The sequence below is a fragment of the Uloborus diversus genome, chromosome 2, assembly GCF_026930045.1.
Source record: "Uloborus diversus isolate 005 chromosome 2, Udiv.v.3.1, whole genome shotgun sequence".
Taxonomy (NCBI): Eukaryota; Metazoa; Arthropoda; class Arachnida; order Araneae; family Uloboridae; genus Uloborus; species Uloborus diversus.
Genome location: NC_072732.1, coordinates 45,853,636 through 45,879,263, shown reverse-complemented (window position 1 = coordinate 45,879,263; position 25,628 = coordinate 45,853,636). Strand labels below are relative to the sequence as shown.

The 25,628-nt window shown below is 32.4% G+C and overlaps 1 protein-coding gene across 1 annotated transcript; it reads left to right on the top strand.

Annotated features, from left to right (window-relative positions):
* The first annotated feature begins 489 nt into the window (after positions 1–489).
* On the top strand, positions 490–21,365 carry LOC129216291 (annexin A13-like). The gene is made up of 10 exons (XM_054850500.1): positions 490–504; positions 716–779; positions 4,383–4,480; positions 7,143–7,347; positions 8,065–8,144; positions 16,517–16,570; positions 17,366–17,555; positions 19,405–19,463; positions 20,962–21,084; positions 21,300–21,365. Exons 1-10 carry the CDS (start codon positions 490–492, stop codon positions 21,363–21,365), a joined length of 954 nt encoding a protein of 317 aa, XP_054706475.1.
* The last annotated feature ends 4,263 nt before the right edge of the window (positions 21,366–25,628 follow it).

Below are 25,628 nucleotides of genomic sequence, written 5' to 3'. Positions count from 1 at the left end.
TTCCACTTTTCATAAAATGTTCGAAGTTCAAAATAATAAAAGAAAACCAAGCGCTTTTGGGTGGAGCTTCTAAAACTTTATGATGATTACGCCATTGAACCTTTTATGACAGCCAATAGAAACGCACCAAAAAACCTACCGGAGTTTCTACAAGCTGCGTGATTGATACCAAACATGCCTCGCGCTCGATTTTTGATTGTCATTTTCATGGTAATGTCTGCTATTAATTCAAAAATGTCAGTTTTCACGTCAGTCTCAGTCTCTTTGGCATTTTCTTTACGAGAAGCCATCAGTGATGACATTCTTTTCTTCTCTTCTATAAACTTTAGTCATCGTTTAGGGAGCGTTACATAATGATAGGAAAAAAGTTGCAGATTTAAACATATCAAACATTGCTTTTCTATGACGTTTATTGCGATCGAATTGTCAGCAACTACAAAGTAAACTCCATGTTTTAAACTTTCACCCTATTTCAAGCACAATATTATCATGGCAACTGTTGTAGTGAGTACTTAATTATTTATTTATTCGTTGCTTGAAACTTTCAATTAGTATTTCAGTCTGAATTACTTAATTCTTTAAAATATCATTTATTGTTTTAGTTACGAAATTTTTTTGGTTAATTGTGTGATCTATACTGAACAAATTGACAAAAATAATGAAATGCAACTCTTATGAAATTTATCACTTAATTAATTGAGTTATTTCTTCACAGTTTCACCATCCATTTGACTCGGAAAGCGATGCAATTGCTTTAAAAGAAGCATTGAAATTGATAGGTTAGTAAGTTAACTGTTTTATTGTTCAACATGTTGGACTGTTGATGGTAGCATATTTTTTGTTGAAATGATAACTCCAAATAAATATGATGTCAAAATATTCCCATTGTGTTTCCCCAGGGGCGTGCACAGAAATTTTGGGGCCCTTCACAAATGATTTTTATGGGCCCCCCTCTATATTGTTTACCCCTATATTTCACCCCTCATTTTAAAAATATTGGGTCTCCTTCAGGCTAGGGCCTGGGCCAACAGCCAACAGGTGTCCCTTCTCCCCCCTGTGCACGCCCCTGGTGTTGCCTCATTTTAAATTTTTTTTTTACTTGAATACATACTTGTTGAAAAGTATTTTTCTTTTCTTTTTTTCATTTTTAAAGGCATATAGTGCATATACGCCCGGCTCTTGGAGTAGGCGACCTAGAGGGTCGTCTAAGGCGGCAAATTTCGAAATTGAAACTCTTTTTTTTCTGCTTCAAAGCTAAAATATACATATAAATAAATTAGAGTGTGTCAAGGGTACCAATATGGGGGGGGGGGACTCAAGCCCCCTTTGAAATTAGAACTTCTTTGCTTTTAGTACTTTTATCTTTGCAAAAATGTAAAAACATTTCTTCTCCAGCAATTAATGAATGAGTTATTAAAAATGTCAAACTTTAATTAACTCTAATCTGTACTCAAATTGGTTTCTATGGGGAAAATATCTTGTTAAACCATGGGGAAAATATCTGAGTCCCCCCCCCCCTTATTTTTTGCATATGAGCGCCCTTAGAGTGTTTACCAGTGTTTGGAAAAACATAGTTTAGAATTTAACAAGAAATTCAATCTAACTTTAGAGGTGGCAAGTTGCGTGATTTAAAAGTCTTTTGAAAATATCAATGTGTTTCATTGCCATAAGATGTACTACTTTTAATGTTAAAAAATATAATTTAAAGTGTACCAGTTCTTGTATATGCAAAACTTAATTTGGAGTTTAACTAGAAACTCACTTTAATTTTAAGCACTTTACTATTATTTTTATTTTATTTACATATTATTATTTATTATTATTATTATTATTATTTAATGAGGAGAGTGGCACTTGTCAATATTGCCTTCGGTGGCAGAACTACTACAGCCGGTAATGAGTGCATATATGTAATAGATCCAAACTAGATAAAATCGAAATTTCAGAGACTTTTAATATTGCAATGTACTTGTGAATTTAAATTTGCATTACATTTAAATATAACTACTATATATAGCGGCATATTAATAGAAAAGGGGGGGGGGGGGCTAGGAGACTGTAGACTCCCATTTGGTCAAAACTTAAAACAGATTAAAATGTGATCTGTGCAATGGAATAGAAAGGAAGAAGAGAAATAGTTTCAAACTGATTAAGTGAATGAAATGAGCTGTTTCCCTTTGTTCCATCCACTATGCTCCGTGTGCACTTGACTAATTGTACAAAACATTTTAAATAAAAATAAGCTTAATATTAAATAAATAAATACTGCACCAAATATTAGTAGGTCCCAATTAATATTTAAAATGTTGATAGCTATCAAGAGCTTTATCATTTTAAAATAACGAAATTAATTTTTGGCTAACAACAAAATATTACAATATGAGTATCAGTTCTTGAAAATTGCTTGTATTATCATACACTTTAATCTTCAAAGATAACTTTTTCATGACTAGAATAGTCTACATGTGGTGCTACATGGTTAAAATATTACTGGACAGGTGGCACTAAAAACAGAGTAAATATTTCGCCATTTCACTTTGTCTTGCTATTTCATTTTACCCCAAATTCCCCTACAATTTGTAAGTATTAGGTTGGTTACACAACATATAAAGAGTTGAATAAAGAAATTAAGCTATAGATTAACTAGAGGTAGGCTACGTTTAATCAATCAATAAAAAAAAAAATATTCATATACAAAGTGGGTGCAATCATTTAAATTTATAGACAGGATTGCAGAAAGCCAAGGCGATAGCAAGGGTGCCCTTGTTAGTTTGATCATCAGGACTCTTCCCTTCCATAAAACTTATACTACTAATTCTGAGTTATATTTTGTATACATCTCTAACTCTCCCCAAGTGCCAGACTAGTCCTAGTGGTGCAGTTTCTAGTTTTTGAAAACGCCATAAATTATGCTTTCATATACGCTGGTTCATATGAAATTTGTTTCAAACAATTGTGTAATGCAATACGGCTACTCATTTAGTGTTACCTTTTCTTGAAAACTATACAAACTGCCTTCAAAAGTAGTCTTTATGTAAATTTTGCTTTTGTTTTCTAACTTTCTTTTGATTATTATTATAAAAGTAATCCTTTAATTACTCCATCAAAATTGTTGTACTTGTTTATTATGGATATTACTTGTTTTTCACTGATTGATACAAAAGTGAACTGTAACATCAGTAATTAGCTTTTTGTTTTGTTGTGTACATAAAAAATATTTTATGTAATTTGTGGTACATACTGTATATACTCGAGTATAAGTCAACACCCCTACTTTTAGTAGAAAAATCGGGAAAAAATTGAAAACCCTTTAATTCAAGTCTTTATATACTTACCGGGGGGGGGGGGGGGGGCGGTTTGCTGCTAAAGTTGAATTGTTATTAAAAATTAGGAGAATTTAATGTTATAAACATTTATCTTAAAATATGTCCGATTTTTATTCTTTTGCACCAAAAGGGTTCACTTTTGCAATCACGATTTTTTTTGCAGGGTTCAATTTCACTGTCACGATTTTTAAAAATTGTTGCTGTTATTTTGATTTTTTTTATCAATAAAATTTTATGCTGTAGCTATATTGCATTATTTTTCAAAAAATGTGCATTAGTCTTGAGCAAAGAAGAGACCGAGGGGACATGATTCAGCTGTTTAAATTTATTAAAACGAAAGATGTTACGGGGCTGAAGTTTAGCACTGAAAACAGGACAAGGGGTCATTGTTTTAAGATTTTTAAATCTCAGGCTAACATGGATATTAGGAAAAATTATTATTTTAGCAGGGTAGTGGAACCTTGGAACAGCTTACCGGAAGAGGTGGTAATGAGCAAGGGAGTAGACAGTTTTAAGAGGGCCATTGATCTTCACAGGGGATTGTAAATTGACTAGGACCAGTCTAGCTAGGCCCAGAGCCTGTTGCTGTTCATCACATTTGTATTTGTAATTCGCAACTATTGGGAAAATTCGCGAATACGGCGATTCCCCGCACTTTTTGAGTTAGTCGACCGTTTACTGTAATTATTTATTCTTTATTTCACAATCAGACATGTAAAATCATAGCAGAATGTGTAACTCTTTACTTCTTTAATATAAGCTTAAAAGGGATAGGGTAAAATCAGGAAAATGTACGTTTTCGAGTGTTTTTTCCTAAGAAAAAAATCGTCGAAACATTTCGGAAATTCTGCCCTGCGTATAAGTCAACCCCTAACTTTAAACATCATTTTTTGTAATAAATTTCTCAACCTATACGGGAGTATATACGGTATTCAAAACATTTTTTAAAGTCAAACAAATTTATTTTTTCTAATTTTATTTATTGTTTTTGTTTTAATAGGTGAAGTAAAATTATTCTCCAGTATAATGTGCTTGTACATTTTTATCCTTTTCTAGGCAAAAATGGTGATGATACTCTTATACATATTTTGGGAAATCGTACAAATGAGCAGCGAAAACGCATTATGGAAACTTATAAGTCAATGTTTGATGAGGTATTTAGAAAAAAAATCCTTACTGCAAAATTTATGAAATGTTTTCTTTTGATTTACCTTCATTATTGCTCATATTATTGTAGATTTTAACCTGTTTAAGAATATTATGCATAAGAAATGATTCCTTTAGTTCACTTTGAATATGTTGTCAACCTTTCGTCCAGATTTGAATTCTAGCTATGTAGTGAAATCTTTACATTAGAATGAAATTCTTTAAACTGTTTATTCTATGGATTTACTTTGCAGAACCATAATTTACAACATCCTAATTTCTGGTAGAAACACAGATGAAAAAAATCACCATATTCCAAAAAAAGTGTGAAAAAAAAATATTTAAATGCTCAGAAACACCGCACTTAAAACAATGATTTGTTCAACCACAGTATATCAGTGTTGCAAATACCTATCAAAAAGCATATTAGAAAGAAAGAATTTGCTGTGTATATACAGTAAAACTCCTACTTTTATGTGCTTGTTTTTTAATTCCCCGATTCCAAGACAAATAACATGATTGAACCCCTGTCCTGCGAACACCCCTCCATTGCGGACAAAAAAAATTGTCCTGTTAGTGTCCGCATCAGAAGAGTTTTACTGTACCCTCGGGTAACTTTATCCCCCAACTTTTAAATAAAATATTAAGAAAAAAACCGCGCATTAAAAATAGGCTATTTTTCATGTGAACAATTATGACAGCCACTTTGGATGCCGATATCTTTTATAAAATTAATATTTACGCTCTGCATTTATAACTCATTAAAAGCATGTATATTGACAATAGAATTATAAAATAAGAGCTTTTGAATCATTTTTGTTCAAAATTTATGACATTCTAAATTCTATGAAAAAGTTTCTCCACTGCGTTTTTCTTGCAACTTTGCATATGTGCTACACAAAAGTTAATGAACTCAAATTCATAAAAATACTAGAACGTATTGACAACCAAAAGTACTTTGAGCTCCTAAAATTTCAGGCTTCCAGTGTGATAAAATTTCCTGTAGTATGAACTTAAACATGGCAGTTCGTTACGGCAGACAAAATTTCAAACTCTTTTTTTTATCCTTATTCGAAAGAACACCATCAAAGAAAAACTTGTTTTGAAAGGAAAAAATCTGTTCCTTGTATTAACGAAAACATGCGAGGTTTACAAACTTGAGCTACCGCGCTTTGAAAATAAGCTATTTTTTTCACTTGGGACAGTGTTCATAGCCACTATGAATGACAATATCTTTTAGAAAATAGATATTTAAGCTCTGAAACTGTAACCCATTAAAAAACAAATATTTTTACAATGTAATCATGAAGTACAAGCTTTTGAATTATTTTTGTTCAGATTTTATGACAACTTAAAATCCAGGAAAAAATTTCCCCATCGCGCTTTTTCACAAGTTTACACACTTGCTAGAAAAAATCTAATGAGCTCAAATTTCCAAAAATACTTGAATGTATTATTATTAAACAACTAACAGCTAATTGTACTTTAAGCCCCTAAAACTTCAGGCTTCCAGTGTGATAAAATTTTCTGTAAACTTGGCAGTTTGGCGCAAAAAGCTCATGTGCCATTTCGGCTCTCATTTTTTGGAGATCCTAGATCCTTAGGATTTGGAACTAGGAAGCTGAAAATTTGCATAGGTTAGTTTCAAAGGCATCTCTCTACCTCTATAAAATTTCATCCAAATCGTAGATGGCCGAATGGGGAACCCTTGGTCACTTGACATGGAATGACTCTTCTATATTTGCTAATAGTAAAAATAAGTAAAAAGGCAGAAAAAGGTCAAAATTTTTCATTCTTTTTCCGAACGTTATTCTTAAGTTTGATTTCATATTTCATACCCCCCGCCCCGGCTGAAAACAACGCAATTTGGGTACCAGTCTTTATTTCATCATTTACATTTCTTTCGGATTCCAAAAATTTTCTTTGCAACCATATTTTGTGTCATATTTTTCACATTAATTTTGTAATTACTTATAAAAAAATCGAACTAACTTATACAGCTGGGTGACACACTACAGCAGGTTATGTTTTAGGAGAGAATTATTTATCGACTACTAAAACAAATTTTGCACAGAGCCGCTAAAACTCTAAGCACACTACTGCCCAGATGAATGTTGAGTGGTTTTTTCAGCCCGTTTGCATGTGTATATGCACTTAAGAACGTATGGATGGCTGAAATATCCAATTTGACAATCCCTGAGCTAATTATCAGCAGTTCAATTTAGTTGCATATGAAAATCTCGCATAACTCAAAAACGGTATGCAGTAGAAATTTGAAATTTGGTATCTAGACTTTGAGTGGGATAGTTGTGCATCTCCTCTTTTGGGTGCATTTGATGTTCCAAAGGGGATGTTTTATACGTTTTTTGCCCTATACACATGCACCGCCCAGGAGGAAGACATGCTAATGGAAGTGTTTTGTGGGCCAAATAGTGTTTTTGTGTGAAGAGAATTGTGTAAAGTCAAGAGGGTATATAGTCAAGTATAAATAAAGTGGATTCCAGGGACAGGAATCATTTGCAGAAAAAATAAACCAAAATTTGAATTAAAGATGTCAATTCCCCTCCCCCCCATTTATTTAAAGGAGGATCAAAGGAGGGTGAATTTTGTAAACTCAACAGTCTTTTAGGTGCATGATTTTATACATACAATTTCTCATTTATTTTGTAGGATCTAAAAGATACTCTTCTTGGTAAATTGACAGGAAATTTTCAAAGAACAATGGAATTGCTACTCATTCCTCTTGCTGAGTATTATGCTAAACTTTTACGTAGAGCTATCTATGGCCCTGGAAAAGATGAGGATTTGTTGTTGGAAATACTGTGTACTATCACCAATATTCAAATGAGTCAAATAAAAGAAATATACCAAAGAAGTATGTCTATTTTACTAATTTTGCTTGAATAAGTTTCAATTTATGTTTTCTTTTTGAATGTTTTTGTCGATATTTTGTATTGTTTTTGATATGTTCATATATTGATTTTTTGTTTGTATACTTAGACTTTTGCCAATAATAATAGGAAACAAAATTACTTTATGCATGTTACTCTTGTAGAAAACATTCTAAAAACTTTAACGTAAAATCGGGCAACATTTTGATGGCTGATTCCCCCCCCTTTTAAATTATTTTTTTAACTCAGAAGCCCTTAAAATCAAATCAATAACCATTTTGACACCTCTAACCCTCAGATGCATCCATCTCTAGCACTCCAATCACCTTTATAAAAGAACTCCACGTGTGCAGATCTATTCTGGACACTCGTAAATTGAGTGAAGTTAAGTATACATTGAAAATTATAGGTATCCAAATAGAAGTACAAAATGTTCAAAATCATTAAATGCAAATAACTTCAGAAGAATGTAATGTAAGTTCTAGTTCTCCCCTTGTAAAAGCTTCCATTTACGCCTTACAATTTTAGTTTCTTTTTTATTTATTGATTTCTTTTTTAAATTTCTGCTGATGAATATAAATTTATACATGTATACAAGCTTGATAGCTGATTTTTAAAGTAATATTATATATTTATTTTCTTTTATCACATAATTTTGTACACTTTTTATTGTTTAAAATGATATTATCTTTTTATTTTAGAATTTGGAAAAACACTTGAGGACTCAATTAAAAATGACTGTCAGACACAGTTTAAACAAATGCTTCTACTTATATGCAAAGTATGTATGAACTTTGAGCAATACTGTTTAATTTCACCTGTTTGCATTGTTACTGTTGCATTTTTCCTATAAGAATATATTTGCCGGCAATGAGAGGGATTTGGGGGGGGGGGGTAAATCTCTTAAGAGAACCGTGGTTTTAAACTCATATTTACAAATCTGCCCATGTACGCTAAGCCTCATGTGTCCAAGACACTTTTGTGCCAGAAGTGATTTATATACAAATACAAATACAAATGTGACGACCAGCAACAGGCTCTGGGCCCAGCTAGGCTGGTCCTAGTCAATTAATTAGTCCCCAATGAAGATCAATGGCCCTCTTAAAGCTATTCACTCCCTTGCTCATTACCGCCTCTTCCGGTTAGCTATTCCAAGTGCCCACGACCCTGCTAAAGTAGTAGTTTTTCCTGATTTCCAAGTTAGCCTGAGATTTAAATAGCTTAAAACAATGACCCCTTGTCCTACTTTCCCCGCAAAAATTTAATCCATTTACATCTTTCATTTTGATAAATTTAAATAACTGAATCATGTCCCCTCTGACCCTCCTTTGCTCCAGGCTATACATGTTAAGCCTATTAAGTCTGGTATCATAATCTAAATCTGAGAGTCCCTTTACTAATTTAGTTACCCTTCTTTGAACCCTTTCCAATACAAAAATATCTTTCTTCAGATAAGGCGACCAAAACTGAACAGCATACTCCAAATGAGGTCTTACTAAACTCCTATATAAAGGCAGAAGAACTTTCTTAGATTTTTTTGAAATAGATCTATTGATGAACCCAAGCATTTTGTTGGCTTTGTTACTAGCAATACTGCACTGTTGACTAAACTTGAAGTCCTGATTTATAAAGACACCCAGATCCATAACATTTTCTGCCTGATTTATGACTGAACCCTGTAAACGATATCTCATACGCTTATTTCCATGACCTAAGTGTAGCACTTGACATTTCCCTACATTAACTGCCATACCCCATTTATCTGCCCACTTAGTAATATGATCTAAATCCTCTTGCAGCTGTTTTACTTGTTCTTCATTTTCGACAATCCCCATAACTTTTACATCGTCAGCAAAACAATTCATGCTTCCAGAAATATTTTCATTGATGTCATTCATAAATATAATAAACAAAAGAGGCCCTAAAACTGATCCCTGAGGAACCCCACTTAAAACATCACTCCAATTAGAATGATTTCCTCTCACAACTACTCTTTGCTTCCTACCAGTAAGCCAATTTCTAACCCAAAGTAAAGTTTTTCCTCCTATTCCAATGTCAGCTAACTTGCTGAGAAGAGCAACATGCGGTACCTTGTCAAAAGCTTTTTGAAAATCAATATAAACAACATCCACACATTTTTTGTTATCTAAAGCTGAGGTAACCTTGTCGTAGAAATGTAATAAATTAGTAGTACAGGATTTACCTTTCCTGAAACCATACTGCAAACTAGTCAACAGACTATTAGTCTCTAAGAACATCATGATCTTAATTTTGATCAAAGTTTCGAAAATCTTACAAATCACTGAAGTCAAACTTACAGGTCTATAATTCCCAGCAATACCTTTAGACCCCTTCTTGAAGAGTGGCGTTATGTTAGCCAGCTTCCAGTCCTCTGGCACCGTCCCAGAGTTATAAGAAGCATTGAAAATATTCAAAATAACATCCACTAATTCCTCTGCACATTCAACTAAAATTTTTGGATAGATATTATCTGGTCCCGGAGCTTTAGTTGCTTTAATCTTTTTCAAATGAAATAAAACCTCCTCCCTGGAAAATACAAAATCCTCAAGCTGTATAACAGCTTGTGTCTTGTTAGTGTCAACTGTTGAGATACAGTTATCGTTAAACACACTGGAAAAAAAGTTATTAAGAACATTTGCAATATCCCTATCGTTTTGGATTAAATTTCCATACTCATCAACCAAAGGCCCAATTTGACTGTTTTGAACTTTCCCAGAATTAGCGTAAGCAAAAAACCTCTTAGGGTTCCCATCAATGTCATCTGCCAGCCTTTGCTCCAATTCCCTTTTCTGAATCCGTACCAAATACTTAAAATTTCGCCTTGCCTTACCATACTGGAGCCTCTCCACACTCTGACCAGTTTCTTTAAACTTACGAAAAGTGGCTTGCTTATAATTAAGAGCTTCTTTAGTCTCCCTAGAGAACCACATGGGCCAAATTTTGGTACTAACACCTTTTCTCCTAAATGGAACATAGTCCCCAACGGTTTTAGCAAGTTTATCCTTAAATTCCGTCCACTGCTGATCTACGTCGTTATTTTCCAATCCTGACGAAAAAACCTCTTTCAAGCTCTGCCTAAGTGCAACAAAATTGGTGTTTCTGAAATTGGGCACAAACCTAAAATTATCATCTTTGCACACTTCAGATTTAACCCGGAACCTAATGCTGTTATGATAACTATCTCCAATATGCTCCCCTACACTCAACCCCTGAACAAAACTACCTATGTCACAAAAAACTAGATCCAAAATGGCCTCCTCTCGAGTTCCCTGAGTTACAACTTGATCTAAGAAACAGTCACCAATTACTTTTAAAAATTCCTCTTCTTTGCCATTACCAGGATAAAAATTATTCCAATCAATACCCGGAAAATTGAAATCCCCCATTATGATAACGGATCCCTTACTGGACATGTCACTAATAATACGGTACATCTGTTCATCTTGTCCCTGGTTTGAATTAGGTGGCCTATAAATGTTTCCAAAGCGTAGCTTTTTGCCCTTACTGCTCATCAACTCCAGCCAAACCATATCAATATCAGTAGGCTTATCATTTATGACCAATTCATTGCAAATAAAATTGTCTCTAACATAAAATAAAACCTCACCACCTCTTTTACCTACTCTATCCTGTCTGAACAAATTATACCCAGCAATATGTAATAACTCTGCATCAGATTCGGTAGCCCATGTCTCTGTAATTCCAATAACATCCAACTTCTCATTCATAACTATGCTTTTCAATTCATCCATCTTGTTCCTAATACTGCGAGCATTGGTATAGAAAACTTTAAGCATGCCTAAGTTGCTTTTATTTAACACCCTGAAATTTCCTAAATTACAATTGTTAACATTACTACTCTTGTTCGTCACTTTATTTCCATTCATAGCAATACCCAAAAAAATTTCATTCTCTCGATACCTGATGCTTGAACCATGCCCCCCATTCCAACTTAGTTTTTTGACTCCGAAGCCCTTAAAATTAATCCACTAACCATATTGACCCCCTGTAGAGCTCAGATGCAGGCCATCCCTAGCAATCCAATCCCGTTTACAATGACTCCATACATCAATGAACCTGATACTGCGCTTTTCGCAAATTGACTTCAGTAGCAAGTTCATACACCTCGCACGTTGATTTAGCCAGCTCCTATGCACTCCATACCTGGGAAGCAAACCAACCACTTGGACATTCGTCGAAAAGCTGGTTACTTTATCCAACAGGGATTCCCATTCCCTAGAAAAACTCCTCATTTTTACTGTGGCCTACATCATTTGTTCCCACCCACAAAGTAACCATATCCTCCTTATTCAATACTCCCTTCTTTTCAGCAACCATATTAATGTCTTTTACCCGAGCCCCTGGTAAACAACACCTAGCCACCTTACGCTTTATTCTCCCAACTGTGTTACCCACCTCCCTTACCATAGAGTCCCCCAAAATTACACCCTTAGTTTCCCAATCTAACTCCTCATTTGAAACTTTCCCCTGAATCTCTGGAACATTTATACCTTCTACAACTGGCCTACACCCTAATGCTAACTGGGCTTCCAAAACTAGCATCTTAAGTCTTAAGTCTGAGAGTTCAGCACATTTAGTGCAAATATAATCCTCCTCAAAAACAGACTCATTTTCCCCCTTATACAGGCAGAACATATGACATAAATCACAAGAGATCCACCTGTCCCCCTTCCCACTCTTTACCTCTTTCATAATGCATATAACACCCATTTCTACTCAGTGAATATGTTCCAAAAGGCAAAACAGAAAGATAAAAATGCAAAAAAACACAGAATAAATACTAAAAACAGCAGTAAATAAACAGAGTTGCTACACCCAATAAAGCACACAAGATCAAAAACCAGGAGATCACCACATGTTAGGCTTAGCTCCAAAAAATGCAAAAACACTTCAAGAATACAATAACAGCAAAAATGAGCCCCCAAAACACAATAAAACTAAATTATATGATAAAGTGAAGTAAAAAAACCTAAAACTAGACAGTAATAATGAAAAATTATAGTAAAAAAACACTTATCAAATTAGCAGCAATAACACTCCCTGCATCACAGGCGCCCTCACCGCCTGTGTGGGCGCCCGACTATTTGTCCTTAATAGATAGATGAAATTGCTGAACACTGTTGGCTGGTCCCGATTTAGATGTCAGAGGGCTCTAAGTCAAATGCTTTTTTGGAGGCGCCTTAGAAGCAGGGGCCATATGTCAGCTTAGACGATTCAGTAGATTCTGACTGTTTCTTGTTGACTGTTGGAACTAGTGATGTGTTTGGAGTGAATGCTGTTCAAAGTCTAGAAAAATCTTTGATTCCAAAGGTTGACCAACACCAACAATAGTTATCATCCTTGATTTCTGAAGACAAAATTCTTTTGGTAAAAATACTGCAAGTCATCTTGCATGCAAAATCAATTGATTTGCCTTTATGCAATTGACCGCAACTCATTGTTTGGAAAAGTTCTTAAAAGTTATTTATTTGTTCTCTAAAAGAAGGGGGGGGGGGCGGAGGTGGACTTTGAAAAAATGCAGAACTCTTGAGTTTTTTTGTTTTGTTCTCTCTCTTTTTGCCATTTTTAGTATCAAGTTTTTATTTCCCCCCCCCCCCCCCCCCCCGCTGTTTTCAATTATCAGTTTACTAGTTTTCAGTTTTCCTTTCTTCTATTTTCTTTATCTTTCTTGCATCTCTAGCAGGAATTCATATTTCTGCTTTCAAAGCATTTTTTGTGAAAAAAACCCATTTTAAAAAACCCATTAATTAGCCCACTTTTGGGTTTTTTTTAAATTTTTCAGAGAAGTTTTAAAAAAATTAATTAATTTAAATATTTTCACAATTTAAACTTCTTTTTTATTTGTTCACCACAGACAATGGACATAAAAATGAATTTTGAACTTTAATAATATTTCTTAACTCTTAACGACATTAAAAAATACTTCAAAGATTTTAAATAAATATATTTAACTTTTTTCTTTAACTGGTCAATAAATAACTCAAATTATCTTGACTAAGTCCTGTCACGTCTGATTTTCTCCATATTTGTAGATTGTACAGAGGGAACTACTCTAGCTAAAAGGCTTTCATGTGAATTATTTTCTGAAAACCAACACGTCACAAATCTCGAATAAACAAGGTATATTTTTTAGAATTTAACAGGTTTTTACAAATGGTCGGCAGAAAACAGAATAGGATGTACAGTATTTTCATCATCTTACGAAAAAGTTTAATATTTCTTACTCTGTACACAGAAATAGAAAAACAGGCAACATAATATTCAAAGAAATGTCTTGATTAAGCTGAAATTCAGTAAAAAGGGATTTAAACTACTTGAGGTTCGACAGTAGTTTTGCATAACAAAATGAAATGTAATATAGTAAAATGCAAAAAAATAAAAAACTTTGTAATTAAAAACGAACAAAAGATTTTATCACTCAGGAAGTAACTTTATCTTAACTGTTGGTAATCAAGGAAACAAAAAATCTGAAACTTCACCATTCTTGGGTTTCATCATCTTTTATACTTTTCTTCAGAAAATGCTGAATTTTCCAGCTTTTTTTTACCTCAAAACGATTTTGTGCTTTGTACATATACTTGCGCTACAATATGCTACAAGTACCCCACATTTTCCCTTAAAAAAAGACAAAAAATCCACATTTCTTTTAAAAACCCAACTGTAGTTGGGTTTTTTTTTTTTTGAGTTTTATTTAAAAAAAACCTGGGTCCATGGGCTTTTTTAAAAAAACCTATGTTTTTGCCAATGCCAACCATAGCAGATGTCATCTCATTGAAGCCAAGATTACCAACAAAATTGTAGCTAAAATGAATTTAGCATACCAGCGAAAGTTCGCAAGCAATTGTAGGTTTTCAATGAATATCTCAAGACTATGAAAGTGCAATTTTAATGAATTTTGTTTTTCAAAATGCAACTTAACAAAATTAGAATGTTTTAAAAAAATGACCTTTTCTTAAAATTTCATCAATATATTTGATAAAGATTGGTTGTGAGTTTGATATTTAAAAACTGTATTTTAGAACATATTTACTCAGTATTAGTTTTTTGTAAACTTTTAAGCTTGTGTAGTTGATGCTGTTGGAAACAAAAAAAAATTTTTACTGTAAGTTAGCAATCTTCCTATACTGCATTTTGAAATTGTTTTCATGTATATTAATTACTGTAGCATTTTATATTTGTTTCTTGCATACTTTCATACATATAGGGATGTGCCAAACTGCGCCAATCGCCGATCCTGCGCCAAACCGCTCCAAAATCGGACAAACAAAATCTGCGCTGAAATCGGACAAACTTGCGCCAAAAGTGCATATTTGAATTTAATGTTGCAGTTCCTTCGGTGTAATTGGCAATTTTTGAAAAAAATATCATCAAGTTTGCATTTGAAACTTGTTGTTTGCGATTTTTTTGACTAGGTCCCGATTTTTTGCGCTTTTTCAAAATCCGATTGCATTTGCTTTTGAAAAACTCGATCGTTTTTATTTTTTATGTGATTATGTTCCTTTGACTTGAAAAATTTTGTTTTGATCATTATTTTCAACCTTTCTTATCTTTTGTTTTCAGAATATGAGGACTTGTAAGTTCGTCTTCTTGTCACACCCACTCGAAAATATCAATCCAGTTGCATCCAAATTGGTTTAAGCGAAAGCCATCTGTAAAAATTAATATTGTTCACCAGTTTTTAGTCTTGGGGTTTCTTTCTGTTTTAGGACAGAAAATTGGTCTTTAATTTTGGTTGGCAATACTTAAGACAGCAAAAATTCGAAATTCTAATGCTCTGGTAATGAATATGGAAACATTTCAAGTTTCTCAGATTCAGGCACTTTCTCCTAGTTTGTCTTAAAATTTTTATTTATCTATATATTTTCTCACATTTTTCATATTTTTTTCAAGTGTATTTTAAAATTCCTTTTCTTATGACATCATTTCTCATAATTTTTTTAATCCTAATTTCATTATTAATTCTGTGATTAAATATCAAACAGTTAAAAATAAAAAGTATTAATGTTGCCTTTGCTTGATCTTCAGATTTGTTAATCAAGTAGTTTAGTGTATAAACATATATGCCAAAATAATAATAATTATAATAGTAATAAGGTCAAACATAAATGAATAACTTACACATACCAAACGAAAGAAAAATATTAATTAATATCTCTTTAAACTCACGTGTAACTTGTTGGAATAAAGTTTATGTTTTTGAGTTACATGTATATATATATATATATATATATATATATATATATATATATATCATGTCGTTTACATGTATATATGAAACATAAAAGCAAACAAATTTTAAAAATAGGTATTAAAGCATTATAAGTTAAGTGTGCACTAAAGCAGTGATGTATAAGTCACAGATGTTTCTGTGTGTGAAAAATATCAGGGCTCGAAAATTATATTGTCCGACGTGCTCGGGGCATGTAAAAATTTGGATCAGTAATAAATCTTTTACCCTTACATGCCCGGCTGAGCATGCAATTATTATAATATTTTAATTAAGTATTGGTAATTTTAATGAAGACTTATTATGTACTAGTTATTTAATTTCTTTTTATATGTTATATTGAAATAATTCTTGATTCAGATATAAAGCTTTTAAATTAGTTTTTTTGTCTGATTAATGCTATATGACAAATTCAAATATTTTTGTAATAATACAATAAAAAAACTGAGCATGTAAAAATTTTATTCAAGTATGTATTTTTAGACAAACATGCTCGGCGGGGCATGTCATATTTTAAAGATTTTTCCAGCCTTGAAATATACAAAGTTGCTCCAAATTGATGCAAAATTTAAATTTTTGCTGCTGCAAGCTACTCCAAATTTGCTATTTTACTGCTCCAGGCTGCTCCAAATCCGCTGTTTTATTACTCCAAGCTCACCATTTTTCTGCTCCCAAGATTGCTCCAAAAACGAGTTTTGGTCGGCACATCCCTGTACATATTAACTTCAAGCTTACAGTATCATATGTGCATAGATAATGTTAAATAATGTGATAGATTTGACTTTTATTATTAGATGTCCATTTTAATTGATGCATTTTCGTAAACGTTGTATTTAATCCTTTAATTTAAATAATAATTACTATTATTATTATTATTATTTTAGGGTGAACGAAATGAAGGTGTTGTTTCATTAGACAAAGTTAGGAATGATGCTGAGGTAAATTTTGCTTTCTAAGTTGCATACTAACCAAAATATCTCCTACAATTCTGTCTAAATCAGGTTTCTAGGTACCTTACGAGTAAAATTCATTTTCCTATTTATACTCTAAATGAATTTAGTTATATGTCACTGCACAAAAATGCTGTACCAGAATCTTTATTTCTGATTTTGTAAGTGTCATTGATTTGGGTTTGGCAAGTTGCAAAGGGTCTCAGTCTCCTTCAAGTGGTTGCAGAAGGAAAAAGTTAGATGCATCAGTAAAAATAAAATAATAAACTCCTGGACTCACTTAGGAGTCAATATAATTTTTGATATCCTAATATAAGGATGTTTCTTACTCCATAGCCCTGCACAGAATAAAGAAATAAAATTTTTGGTACTGTATTAATGTAATAGTTGAATTCAAAGTGCATATATAAAGAGAAAGAAGTATGCATTGTATCTATAAATTTCACTCCTAAATGAGGTGTTTTACTTTGTTTATCATTTCGCTGTGAAATAGTAACCTAAAATGTTTTGTTATATGATAGCAGAAAATTTTAAAATGTCATTCTGGAAATACTGGAATTTTGCATCTCCAGGTCAGTAGACACCCCGTTTTTATTGACAACTGTACGGCCTGTCTGAGTTTAATTATGTTGAAGTTGCACTCTACAAAAGGGGAGTTCATGCCACCCAATACATCTTTAAATATTATGTAATACAATTAAAAAGAAACCACATAAAAAAATTATAGCCATTACATTTTTGACATTGATTTCAGCGTTTATATGTTTAAATTATTTGATTCAGGCTTTATTTGAAGCTGGTGAAGCTAATTGGGCAACAGACGATGCTGCATACAACACACTCTTTGCAACCGAAAGTTACGAACACCTACGCTTTGTGTTTCAAGAGTATGAAGATATTACTGGACGTACATTATCTGAGGCTATTGAGTCTGAAACATCTGGGCATTTAAAAAGAGCACTTCTTACTATAGGTTGGTAGCTTTTTTTTCTCTCCTAAAATCTTCCTTCATAATTATAATATACATTATATATACTTGTTGCTTATCAGTATTATCTTAGACTAGCATATTTATTCAAATTCGTATGCACAGTTAGAAATTAAAATTTGATTTATTAATGATTTTAAATTTAACTGCTTATTCAGCTGGAAAATTCAGAAAAAAGCTTATGAGAGACTTTTTTTTTTATGAAAAGTTAACCACAAAATCTGAGAATACAAATACAAAGGTGACAACCAGCAGTAGGCTCTGGGCCAAGCTGGACTCAAATTAATCGTTAATTGATTTTTCACACAATTATTTGATTTTTCACAAAAAAATGGACTTTGAAAAATTCTGGACCGACCCCTGATCTCTCTAGTGTCTTCTCCTCAGAGTTAAAAAAAAAAAGTCTCTTAGTAGAATAAACAAATACTTTACACAATGTCAGAGGCTTTGCCAGTTCCCAACAGTGTTACTCTAACTTGGTTGCTTGGCGATTAACAACGGAGTTTGAAGATTATTTTGCATTTTAATGTTATTTAATGATCTCTTTACTTAACAGACTTTCATGAATTGTTTTAAATGCTAGTTTAACCTTGACAGTTTCTTGTGGCCTGTTGTTTATTTGGTGGAATTTTTATATTTTAATGTAACTGAATCAATTATTTCAGAAAGGACGTAAGTCCAATGGATTCTCGTAGGACTTACGCCCTTTCTGAAATAATCGATTCAACCGTTAGAATGGCCTTGGTGCCAAGATTTTTGTTAACTCGCCAATACAAAGTTACCATTACTTTGCTCCACTTTCCCAATGTTGCCCAAAATCATAACCAAAGTCTCCTCCAATTTATTAGCATTTCGATAGTTGAGATTATGGCTCGGCACCCACATTTCTACCTATAATCGTTTTGTTTTGACTGCATCAGCAAAAGATTAAAACATATTTTTTTACTGCTGTTCATTTCATGTCCCCAGAAAAGCATACTACAAAATGTGGAAACATTGGACATTTTGCAGCAATTAAGCTCTTGAATATTGTCAGTAGGCAAGTCATATGATTTCTTTATTGCAGTTGGCCAAAAAAAATTTGGCCAAATGCAATGGTTGCTTATTTTTATCTTAAGTTTTCTGTTAACATCTATTTCTATTATCAGTATTTCTTTTAGATCTTTTTTCGGACTGAATGGACGTTTTAGTCGCGTATAGCTAGCATTTTTCCTACCATTCTTAATTATATTTTGCTGCTCCATTGAAAAGTTATTAAACGATGCAAATACATGTTCTATGAATCAAATCAAAGGTTTCGGAATCGGAAATTTTCAACAGCCGTTTGTCATGTTTAACTGTTTGCTTAAGTAATAAGCTCTAATCATGTGCCACATATGTTAGAGAAATTCATATATAGGTTGTACAGTGCAGTTGAATTTGAACTCACTCAGAAACATTGATGGTAATGGAGCTATTAGACATTAAAAAGTAATTGTTTAATAGCATTGTTTCAGAGTTCAAGCAACAATTGGCAGAAATATCAGTCATAGAATCAAATTCTTTTCAAAATATGCAATACTTTTTCATTGCACATTAGTTTTTCAGTTAGCTTTTCAATTGCTTGTTAATGTCATATTTTAAATTTTAGGATACAGTATTTAATATAGTATTTAAGATAAGTGTAATGGTTAATACTAGGTGAAACTGGCTTAAAGATTATTTATATTAACAAGAAAGGCAAGTTAATGTAATGTATGTGTACATATAATAGTTTTTGTTGTAGAATAACACAACTAATTTATGTAAAGAAAATAAAAGCTTAGTGATACGTATTTTTTTGACTACTTTTTAGTTCGTTGCGTAGAAAATACTCCTGCTTATTTTGCCCGAAAACTTCATCGTGTATTGAAGGTATGTTTCAAGATTTGCTTCTAGTCTTTTTTTTTCTTTAATCCTACTTTTTATGCTAAACTTGAAAGTTTCTTTGTATAACGAAATGAAATTGGCGTTTAAGCAGATACAATGAATTCTGTAGGAATTACGACACAAAACAATAAGCTCTGGGTTGACTTTAATCTATCAATCCTCCTCTTATAAATTGATGCCTCCCCCCCCCCCCAATCAGTCTATACCAATTTCTTCTATCACACTTCACTTTTTTTTTCCGAAAATCACTTTTTTTTAAAAAAAATCTTAATCGTTGTTTTTTATTTTTATTTTTCAGTAGTAGTTTCGATTTTTCTTTTCGGTTGGTTGGGATCTAAAAACAGTGGAACTAAGATGATGTCAAAACTATCGAAATCTTGAAGAAATTAATTGAGGACATCATGTTTCTGGAAATGGCATTCCTTTGCGCCTTCCCTAACTACAGCACTGGTTGTAACCATAGACGGCTCGTACGGGGGGGGGGGGGGGGTACTAGCCCCCTCACATTCAAAAATAAAAGGGTCTTAGAGTTAAAAATTAATAATTGTTTGAGGAATGTTTTTTTACATGGTGGGTTGATTTTTTCCACCAAAGTAACAACTAAAAATTTCAAAAAAAAAATGAAGTTTTCTAATCTTATTTCATAAAAATGGAACTTTCAATTGGAAGGGAAAGTCTTTTATGGCCTATGGCCGTCTGTCGCAAGTTTTGAGGTTATATTCTGCATTTTTTGTAGGTCATAGAATAATAAATGTTAAAGCCTTTAATGAAACCAGATTCTACCAAAAAAAAAAAAGTTTCAGAGGCCACGCCCCTAACCTCACGCATCTTTTTTTCACTCCCCACTTTTTTGGTGCACCAACCACCTATTGGTTGTAACAAAACTAATGGATATGTTATTGTTAGTACCTTTAGTTGTAGCTAAAGAGTTCAGCCTTTTTAGTACTTCTTAAATGAAGGTTTCATTTAAGAAGTTCAGACTAGTGCAGTCAATTTAAAACTTGTGATACTACAAAGTTATGTGGATTCTGTATCCACATAACTTGGATCCATTTAAGTGATTATAAATTCAAAACAATGAGGGAAGGGACATATTAGTAAACAATTATGGCAATAAGAATTAATTATTAGGACTGAGAATCCAATATCACCTTGCAGAGATGTTTTTGGTACCCAATGGAAATCATGGGAAAGAACAAAACCCCCAGAAAAAATCTTGGTACATATATTTGGTGGTCGTAATTCAAATTAGAGGACATTAAAGCACTCGCCAAGTTCCATAGATGATGGAAGTTGCTGGTATGTAAGAGCATATTTAAAAAAAAAAAAACATATAGTATAAACCTGGTATTTAGTGAGAAAGGGGGAAAATGGTTTTAACAGACATGCAAAAAGTACCAAAAGTAAAGCCTTACAAAAATAAGTGCTTTTACGGTACAGTCTGTTTGTAAATGATGTTTTTAAAACAGTTTTATTTTTTCAGGGTTCAACTAAAGATCCCAAAACACTTATGCGGATTGTTGTTAGCAGATGTGAAATTGATATGGTCTTCATCAAAGCAGAGTATCAGAAAAAATTTAAAGATAATTTAGCAGATATTATTAAAGTAAGATTTTAGTTTGCTTATGATTCGTTGAATAGTTTAGTTTTAATGTAGGTAATGAAACACAAATCGTCGCCTCAGAGCAACAGTTGGATATCTTAGTGTTATTCCTGGGGTTAGATGTCTTAGTGTTGCTCTGAGGCACCGAAATGTATTTCTTGTTAATGTTTTTTTGTAATGTAGAAACATTTATTTTATTATTTTTTTCCCTCCCTTAGGGAAATGATCCTGATAATTTTGAAAAACTTCTTGTAACCTTGGTTACTTTGGAGAAAGAGACGTAATTTGGTGTTTTAATTGTGCAGTTGTGGAAGCAGGAGAATGTTAAAACTTTTTGTTCTTAGAAATTAAGTTTAACCTTTTATTCTAGTCTTGTAACTTAATTAACTTGTATAAATGTTTATTGAAGTGTAAATGTAACCTTAGTTAGTTTTTAAATTCCTCTTAAATGTTTTAATATTTAGCATTTCAAGTTGAGTTTTTTAAATCAGGAAAAATATATTGTTTAGTGAATCATTTTAGTATAATGGCTTAAATTTAGTACTGCGATCAAAGTATAGTTTCAGAACATCTCCACAACTTCTTTTGCCAGAAAATTTTAAATTATCATTTAAAGCAGGGGTTCTCAAACTTTTTCGACTCGCGGCACTCTTTGAAGAATTGGCTCTTTCTCTCGGCACCCCAGTCCATCTCTGTTATATAAGATAAGTGCACCAAATAAGAACATCCTGAAGTTCATAACCTAGTATCTCACTCATTTATGATAAAATTGGCTCCAGCTTTTGCATAGTCATCAGATGACTCATAAAAACTAAGAAAAAAATTAAACAAGTTAAAATTTAAGTTTTTCAGTAGTTTTAACAAAGAAAACGGTTTTGCCTTCTTTGGAACATAAATTAGGCTTCAAGCACAATAAATAACTTTTTTCATACATGTAACCTACAGTAATCCATGTTGAAACAAAACTTACTGTAAAACAAGGCAGGTAGTTTTGACATTTTGCTTCTGTAATAACTTTTGTTACCTAGTTTCTGTTTGTTCTATTGCCTGTTAATTAGAAACTGCTTGTTGATAGCAATTGATCTTCAGTTAATGTTCATCATTTTTACAATGCTACATCAATAACGGGATGACCTTATTAGTGGAAAATACTTGATTTTGCGCACCCACCTTAAATATATATATTGATACTATGAACAATTCGCGGTACCCCTCGTCTCTTCCTATGGCACTCCATTGTTTTGAGGCACCCAGTTTGAGAACCCCTTGTTTAAAGCATTGTGTCCTAATGTTCATAAAATCATACCATTGCAGTAACTAAAATTGTTTGCGTTATATGGAGGGTGCGTTTCCTTTTTTTTCCAGTGTAGTTTTATTTATTCCAGAATATTTGAGGAGTTTACTTTCAAAACGAATTATATGAACTTTTGGGGAAAAAAACTTCTTTTTTTTTTTCATTTTCAGAATCTTTAGTTTAAGCCCTATCAACTCATGAATTTCTTTCTTCTCGAAGTGGTTTATATCTACTGCTAAAAAATTCGTAAACATTGGTTTTACCACCTGAACAGTGTATATCCATCTCCTTATTTCTTGCCAGGTCTTTTACAACAAAATGGAACTTAGCCCTTATTGGCCAGTATCCACTCATTCACTTTCATATCAAAAGGGCTCATATCCAAATTTGAATTTGCCACTTCTAATTCAAAAGTAATTTACACAAAAAATAGTGGAGCCAGGCACTGGTTGAGCTTTCCAATCAAGCAAGATACCCACCCATATTAAGAGATCGCAGCACCTTGCACCTTTTGCAAGTCGGTTGTCAGTTAGACCAGCGCAACCTCAAATTGTGATAACTAAATTAATATTAAATAATTGATATTACTCTTAAATTATGATTAACAAATGATTAAATTGTGTTAAATTGAAAAATTGTGATAAATTGCTATCTATTAATGCCTATACAACGTTGTTATTTGAATCGGCTTGGGTGGCTTCATTGTTCATATTTAATTGGATCGTAGATCTTTTTTTTTTTTTTTTTTTTGAAATGTTCAATGAACAGAACAAAGTAAGTAGGAAGGAATAAAGTAGAGTAAAAAAAATTATATTAAAAAATGTTGAACATTTTGTTTCAATTTTAAAATTTATTTCTGAAGAAAATGCATGATTTTTTTCTTTTTTTTTTGCAAAAGTGATGATATGCACCGTTTTATACCAAAAAGAAATGTATCCAAAATGAAATTAGCAATTTAAGTTTGATAAAATTTAGGAAAAATTCCTAGACTTATGCCAATAGTCACATGTTATTCTACCAAAACATTGTGAAAAATTTGGAATTCTAACAAGTAGTGTTTGTGCGTAAAACTTTTTTTTTTTTTGTTCTGCCAAAAAAATATAAAACTGGATATGATTTGTTTTGAAAGTAAAGTCCTCATTTAGCGTTGAATATCATTTGTTGCATGGTTTATTTCATATAAAATGATAATTTTATTTCAATATTGATTTTAAAATTTTAAGATTTTATTTTGGTTAATTATTAGTTTTATTTTTACATATACTGTACTATTCCCAAAATATGCATTAAGAGCATCTGAATGTTCAGCATATAAATACTCATTACCATTAATGCAGTGCTTTCTTACTAACTAAAATGCAGCATATTCATGCTTAAGTAATACTGAGTCTTCCAGTAAATTGGCAAACACTAATTATTAAACTTGTTAAGCTGATTGCATTGCTTTTAAAAAATTTAACTGCAATTAGAGGTGAATTTTTCCCTACATACAAGTACATTTACTGTTGTGGTTAATCTTTCCTTCTCTGCGTCCTATTTTAGGTCAAAGAATTGCAGATAAATACCTAGTTTTTAACTTAAAATACATGTTTTTATATTTTAGGAAAGCTTAAAGCTCATACCTGAAGCCAGCCTGCATATTTTACAGGCTGAAAATGCTAGCTTGCATCTAGTTGCCTATTCTCAGTTTCCCTAATTTTGAGATTTTGGAACATAAGTAAAATATACAATTACAATTAATGTATGAGGCAAATAGTGCCATTATGTAGTTAAATAATGGCTTTGATTTTAATATAATTTTTTTTAAAGTTATAACAGTATATGCAACTTGATTTTATTTTTAAAAAATGAAATGGGGCACTTACATTATCATTCAGTGATTTTTTAACTCAAATACTTAAAGCTAAGTTTGTAATGCAAAATTAGTGTGTTATAAAAATGTATTAAATTAACCTATAGTGTCCACCACTTTTATGCTGTATCTGCTCTAAAGCTTATTAATGGCAAATTAAACATTTTGCTCTTTTTAAAAATACAGTCAAACCCTGTTAACACGGACTTGCTTAACATGAATTTCCGCTTAGCAAGAAATAAATGCCATTCCCCGTCGGATAAAGCTACAAATTAGTGTTAAATTAATTGCTTAACACGAAGAAGATTTAGACGAAATCCCGCATAAGACTAAAAAAATTTTAAGGTCTTGAAGAAAAAAGGAAAAGAAAATCACCATACTTTTACATGAAATTACTTTCGAAAGTCGAAAGATCTGCACTTGAATGCAAGCGCATGGATGGCAGAGAGAAAATTCCTCTCCTTGTGTAGGAAAATCGGGGAAATCACGTTGTTCAAGAAAGTACGAACTTTAGCTGTAGACTATGCTTACAGTAAAAAAGCTTGGATGGACAGTGAAATCTTCAACAGGTGGCTGACAAACCTAGATGTAAAATTTCATCGTGAAAAAAAAAGTCTAATTTTGGACACTTGTTCTGCCCATGTAGAGGTTTAAGGTCAAAAAGCGTTAAAGTTTTTTTTACCCGTCAACACTGCAGCAAAAATCCAGTCTTGAGATCAAGGAAAAATCAGATCATTGAAAATGCATTGTCGTAGAGAACTGGTTAGAATAACTATTGCTTCTGTTTCGAATTACTTGTTTCTTACTTAAATTATAAACATAAATGCTAAATGCATGGGTGTACACTTTTGTACAAAGTACTTGGTTCCTATATTTTCTGAGATACAAAAAAAAAAAAAAAAATGTCTGCTCACACAAAATCCGGTAAACGTGGAAATCGGTTCACACGAAATATTTTGGTGTCTCCATTGAGTTTGTGTTAACAAGGTTTGACTGTACTTTAGTTGTACAATGTACATATAATGCATACATGACATGACATCCCAAAGTCCCCGGGATATAATGCATACATACACAAAATTAGCACTTTTCTTGAAATTAGGAATTTAAGAAAAAATTTATATGTAGCAAATTGTGTATATAATGGGATATTAAAAAAATTGTAAAATATTTCTAGTCAACTTAAAAAAACTCAAAGCCTCATAGCTCAAGTATTCTTTATCTCAAAGTTTTCATTGGGACTCAAACTCTTGAGAAGACTCAGGGAACTTGCCCTTACTCAAACTACCTGACTCTACTTGAAGATTTTAGACAGTCCCTTGGGACAACGAGTTATCGAGAGTTGACTGTATTGTGCTACATTTCTTTTTGAATAAATACAAAACAAAAAACATATGTTTC